The 6,326-nt window shown below is 37.8% G+C and overlaps 1 protein-coding gene across 8 annotated transcripts in view; it reads right to left on the reverse strand.

The window, feature by feature from the left end:
- TRAPPC8 (trafficking protein particle complex 8) overlaps positions 1-6,326 on the reverse strand; it is a 142,077-nt gene that overhangs the window by 45,840 nt on the left and 89,911 nt on the right. For 4 of the 8 annotated variants that reach the window (XM_019526701.1, XM_019526680.1, XM_019526661.1 and 1 more), the window contains 5 exons: positions 6,011-6,161; positions 3,566-3,666; positions 2,851-2,956; positions 1,471-1,491; positions 414-545 (listed from right to left, as the gene is read on the reverse strand). In XM_019526701.1, coding sequence (XP_019382246.1) covers positions 414-545; positions 1,471-1,491; positions 2,851-2,956; positions 3,566-3,666; positions 6,011-6,161 — 511 coding nt within the window. The remainder of the gene's footprint in view (positions 1-413; positions 546-1,470; positions 1,492-2,850; positions 2,957-3,565; positions 3,667-6,010; positions 6,162-6,326) is intronic. The other 4 variants (XM_019526695.1, XM_019526688.1, XM_019526672.1 and 1 more) reach the window with 1 other exon arrangement.

Raw genomic sequence — 6,326 nt, forward strand, 5'->3', positions numbered from 1 at the left:
ATGTAGATGGTGACGCTTTACTGCACATCAGTCTAATGCACAGTAAAGCATCTCATGTAGACACTCAGCAAGTCACCAATGTCTGCCTCAGTCATCCCCCTCTTTCTGAGAAATAGGAATGATATCTCCCTGTCTAACAGAAGGAATAGCAAGCTTACACATCAACATCTCTGCAATTTAAAATGTGAAGTAAATCAGCAACAGCATAAATTTCAGGTATGATGTAAAAGTATCAGGCAGAGCACATTAGCATTCAAGGACAACGAGATCAATATTATGAGACCCTCTCTTGACATTAAGCTACACAACAAGTCATTTCAGCCAAAATTAACATGAGCTATAACACTTACAGATCAGAAGGGGTGTAGAGGGGGAGGCGGGTGGGGAGGGTGTTCTAAACGTGAACCACTTACCTGCCCAGCTTTACTAAATCGATGTCCAGCCAATATCATATGAAAGGCAAACTTTCTAACCATGGGACTTTTCATGTTTATAAAGCAGTGTGCTGCCTGCTCCAACAGAAGTGCACTGCGAAGATCAGAATCCTATTTAAAGGGAAAGAGGTCTCAATTTCAAAGTTAGACTAGGCAAATACAATTTAACTTACTTGCCAATAAAGCATAGCTCTACTCATGAATAAGAAATGTCACAAAAGGCTAGGTAGACAGCAGGGGAAGTTACCACATTACTGCTTTATGGAAGACAGCTTCCTTACTGTAGACAGTAGGCTCTGGTCTGCTGATCCATCTGCACTTTGGTCCATCCTGCAAGCTTTTAAAATTTGAGATTATGTTCCCTGTCGTACAGTGAGAAATGCAGCCCTTGATGCAGAGAGTGCTGAAAAAAAGTGATATACTTGAGAAGTGTTTGTTTTTTGGGGGGAGGTTTATTTTACTTGCAAAACATGAGCAAGCAAAGTCACGCCACCAGGTAGTTATGTTAAGCTTACAAATATTCTTGGGGGTGGGGGGGAAATCACTAGAAGACTCTTGGATCCCAACTTGAAAGATCGTACACATTATACCATTATTCAAAACTGTGTTTTCTAGTATGGTCTCTGCTTCTGGAGCCACAGTTTAGTTATAAGACCATAACAGTCCCATTGTAATGCTTACAGGAATCAAAGGGCACATGGATCAGTCAAAACATACTACATTCAAGGAGGAAGTTGAAACCTTTTGTAAAATGGACTTAGTTTTCACTGCTGCTTTTGCAATCCATTATAAACAGTTTAATGTTTTCTTCGGAAGATTCAGGTGAGTACAGCCATGCTTTAAAAGCCTTACTTCACAATTATACACATCTACTAACATGGGTAAATTCCACCCTGTATATCCAGTTACTTTTTCAGTAACCTGAAAGAAAGATCAATAGCTATGAACAGGATAAGAGAGAGAAGGATCAGCCCATAGTAAAATGTCAACATTTCCTAACCCTTGAGCTACTCAGGCTGAAATTTCTAACACTTACCATTCCCATCCAAATGTTCTGCTGCCATTTTTTCCCGGAAAAATTAAAAACAAGAATATCAGCTTTAATAATATATAGTATTAACAGAAGAAAAACCACAAAAATTATAAGAGGGGTATAATAGTGTTAGTGAATTTCTCTGAAAGAAATGGGAGTAGATCATTACGGTCACTTCACTCCAATTATTTTTTCTTTTTTTAGTGCTAGTCAAACTTTAATGAACAACACTAACCACGTATCATCTATAGAACAGTCTCTTATACCTCTGTACAGTTTTATTAGCTGAATTTTAATTGGTTTATGAAAGTCAAACTGTAGCAGAACAAACTAGTCCCAACAGATCAACAATTTTAACATTACAATATATTTTGACCTCCAGATATATTAAACAGAAGGAATGAGACAGTTAGTTAGCAGGAAATTTATTTGCTTTCTCAAATCACATAAAAAGATCTGCTGGAGCCCCAGGCCTCCTATTCATGTTACAGGACCTGTTGACATGTTTCCTTACTACAAATAGCAAGGCATTACTGTTAGAAGCTTTTTCTCAATTGTAACTATATTATCAATGATTATTTCCTCTGCAGCTGCCTCAGTGATAATCCAGAAGCACAATGGTTAATTCTTGAAATACTACAGTGAAAACTAAGTGGTTGGAGCAATAAACAGCGCTCAGTGTCTCCTTGTCATATATCTGCTCTCAAGTCAGGAAACAAAATAAGAAATATAGTTTCATAGTTAGTAGGGTCAGAAGGGACCTGAGCAGATCTTCATGTCCAACCCCCAAATCTATACGACTAGATCGTCTCTTGCATATTAAAGGACAAAGAATTAAAAACCATCATTTGTTGGTTTTTAGGACAATTTTGACAGACTTAAGAGCTGAAAGTAAGAAGTATTTAATAACCAAAGCACTGAAGTGCATTCATCAGCTTTGTTAGTTCAGTTCAAATTAATGCCATGTCACCCACATAAGACAAGAAGACCCTTGTAGAAACCATGCTAACCCTTAGAGGGTTTTTAAAATGCATTAATACCTCTCAAGTACTTAGCAGAGGTCAAAAGACAGACTAAAATTGTAAATAAAATGAACAATTCAGGCAATATTTTCTCAAGAGTAACCATGTACATTACTTCAAGTACAGAAGATAGATTAGATCCATCTATGCAATGAAGATGCACAAAAACATGCAAAACTGACTTACTTAGACAGGCAAATCAAGTCAAGATTACTCTCAACTCAAATCTTATTCCAACCCATTTCTGCAAAAACACACCCCTTTCAAAAAGGATTAGGCAAAATGAGAACTCTCTTTTTTAGCATTTAACTGATATCAGGCATTTAGAGCAGGGAAAGCAGAAAGATTAAGTTCTCTCTACCTCACTGGTTAAACGTATCAGAAGAGCAGCCGCTTCTGAATATTTGCTTTGGCTTTTTAAGATTTCAGCACTAAGCAGTACACATCTCTCTGCCAGTACCATGTTCCTTAAAAAAAAAAAAGAGGATATTAAACAGTGCATTTTAACAAAAATTAGAATGAATCCAGTTTCTTCTGAACCGGAATCTAGCAAGAAGTGTCAGTTCCAAACTAGTCTGCATATTCTGTTGTATACACAACAAAAGTGTGCACTCTTATTTTATACAGTAATTCACTGCTACAAAGTAATTCCTTCATTCCAGGTATTCTTAAAACTATATTGCTGAATGAGATTTAACCAATTTTAAAATCAAAATTTATAACGTTTACAAAGGTTTTTCTCCTAAGGAAACACTCTAAAACTGGTCTTTGTCAAAGTAATAAACTAATTTAATAAAGAAAATAAAGAACACAAAAGCCAGAGACAAAATCTACCCTTGGCAAAGTGTCCTCTCTCAGAACACACCATGTCAAAGTGGTGAAAACAGGTAACAAAAGTGAGTTAAATGCCATTGCAGCTTCATTTTGATATGCCTATGAGAACACAAGGTAGTGATCCTGGTGTTAAACTTGTGTTATCACTGCTCAGTAAAAGCAAGCCTGCGGGAGGGGGAAAAAATATTTTCATTCCTTGGACCGGGGGGCGGGACCCGACCCACACAAACAGTTCTACCTACTTGCAGATATCTCGATATGTTTGAATTGCTGTATCCATATAATGAGCAGGATACGGTCTAGGCGCTCCAGGCTGAAGAAAAGCTGATACTGCAGCCATTTCCTACAGGATAAAAAGGTACTTTAATGCTGTCAGAAGAGTTTAAATTTACAAAGTAAAAAGGAATTATGAAGAAACAGAAAAATAAATATTTAAAAAAATCCAACTGCCTCAAACCCAGCATTGTAATCCACAACTGATGCCAGTGAACTTTGTTCATTTGCAAAATTCCCAGACCAGCTAGGCCTTTGATTGAAGCTGTTCAATTTATACTCTGAAACATGAAACGCCTAGATATTTTAAGTAGCAATGATTTAGTAGGAGACATTTCTCCCCAAGTAATGAATGCTCTAGCGCAGGGCCAAGAGGTACTTTCCTACTAGAGAGGATACTTCTACTTGTCTGTGGTACTTAAAAGGAATAGAACAAAACTAGAATTTCCAATCTGAACATATCTTTTGAAGTTTCTTTTGGATTTCAACTTTACCAGGCATATGCATTTCAGTAGTAGCTGAAAAAAAGTTCCTTGGCATAGTTTGCACTCAAGTATGTAAGTATGTCGTTTTAGGAGGTGCATATACATGCATGTACACACTTTCTAAAAAGTGAAATAAAATAAAAAATAAATGCTATATAATTACTCTGAGCATTCAAAAGGTTTTACACAAGTTAGTGTCAGTGATTCTCAACCAGATAAGCCAAGCTCACGTTTGTCCCTGCCTGGACAATCTCCCACCCCTAGTACCCAGCCCCTGTATAAGGAGGTAGAACACTGCAATATATAAAGTTACTTTATAAAACTGGGTACCACTCAATTAACAAGTGTTAGGGGAGGTGTGCCTCAAGTGCAAAAATGTTGAGGACCACTGGTTTATGTACAAGAATGCTCCAAACAAATCCAAACAGAGTCACGGTGAAATTGATGAGAAACCAACGACTCTTCTGCCCAAGGAAATTCCATCATCGCTACAACAAGAACTAAGCTCCTTCTCACTTACTGTTTCTGGCCCTATGAATCTTGTAGTCTTTTCTGTAGTAGCTGTTTTGACAGGAAGAGAAGTAACATGTGGCCTCACCCTGCTTAGTGCCAGGTCATCAGGATAGTCTCTTGAGATAGGAGATGAGAGTTTTAACCCCTTCAGGCAGAGGAGGACCCTAAATCCAGATCTTAATTATTAGGCATTTTTAGGATGATGGGCACTACACATTCTGCTCCAGCTAGCTTTCTGAATGAGTGTCCATTTCTGTGTTGAACTCAGTGCTATTTCCATACACTAGGAATCCTTATAGGATGCCTCACCAATCAATCAAGCCCCTCAGGGGACTTGGAAACAGAGATACCCAATTCGTGAAACCAAAAACAGGCTTAAGCATGAGCTTAGCCTCCAGATGCTCTACAGGTCCAAAATGGTGGTGGTTTGGGGTTTGTAAAAATAGTACTTTTGGGACTTTAGCACCTAGCATGGCACTTTAGCCACTTACATCTTTCTAGCTATGCCTGTTCTTTGTTTCTGGAATAGGTTAGTGCAGAGGTTCCCAAACTTGTCTTATTGCATACCCCTTTCCAGATTTAACAGCTGCTCTCACACCCCTACCAGCATACATTAAATTTTAACCTCTTAAATGCCAATTATGAAAATGAAAATTAAATCTGCCATTACACAATTTATCCTGCGTACCCCCCCAGAGATGTCTTGTGCGCCCCGAGGGATGTATCAGTTTGGGAACCCCTAGTTTAGTGCATGAGCTCATTACTCTAGTGCAGTGGTCTCCAAAGTGGGGTGCGTGCACCCCAGGGGGTGCGCAAGACAATCCACTGGGGTGCAGGAAGAAAATATTAGAACTTCTGTTTATATTTATATAAATATACATATATTGGGGGCTCAAAATTTTTTTTTTACTGATGGGGTGTGCGATCAAAAAAGTTTGGAGACCACTGCTCTAGTGCATAAGCAACTGGTGCCAAAGTCCTGAAGATCCTGGGTTGGAAAAAGAAACCCAAACAAACCCACAACCTACTATACTTGTTATACTAGTTCATTTATCAGCTTCAGACAGTTGACTGTTTTGCCAACCTGAAGCTTATAACTGACCTAAGAACTTGATGTAATATTTTAGGCTTCTTTACCCATTTACAAAGATGGATAGGAAACAATTAAAATATAACCTATAACAAAGTGGGAGGTTCAGCCTCCAGTGTTTTAAGACTTTTGGAAATATTTATTCAGCAAATGAAGTTATTCCTATTTCAAAAATGCTCAACTTCAAGTTTGAGACTACTGTGATTTAAAAAATACTGCCATCAAAATCCAGCCAACAAGTATTTAAGCAGTCAAGTTTTTACTTTCTCTCCAACATTAATCTTAAATAGCCATCAATGGAACAGTTATACTAAAAATACACCAACCAGTGCTCCAGCTGCATAAAGCATTGCTTGATCATTTAAAAAATCTTTCTTTGCTGTATGGTAACAGCTGTATGCCAGTTCGTAGTGTTGCACCAAGAAACACAAATCTGCCATTTTCCTGATCTGAAGTTCCGGCGCTTCAGGGGGATACCTACAAATACACAGCAAAAACACACTTTGGTTGATTAACAAATGAGACAGACAAGACCTGAATTCCACAGTAAAAGACAGCCTGAAACATTAAATGTTTTCTTCCGTGCCACAAACAAAAAAGAACCTGTAAGTAATATTAGCTTTTTTTTTTTTTTTTTTTTTT

Source organism: Gavialis gangeticus, unplaced genomic scaffold (genome assembly GCF_001723915.1).
Source record: "Gavialis gangeticus isolate Ggan-Ray unplaced genomic scaffold, GavGan_comp1, whole genome shotgun sequence".
Classification (NCBI taxonomy): domain Eukaryota; kingdom Metazoa; phylum Chordata; order Crocodylia; family Gavialidae; genus Gavialis; species Gavialis gangeticus.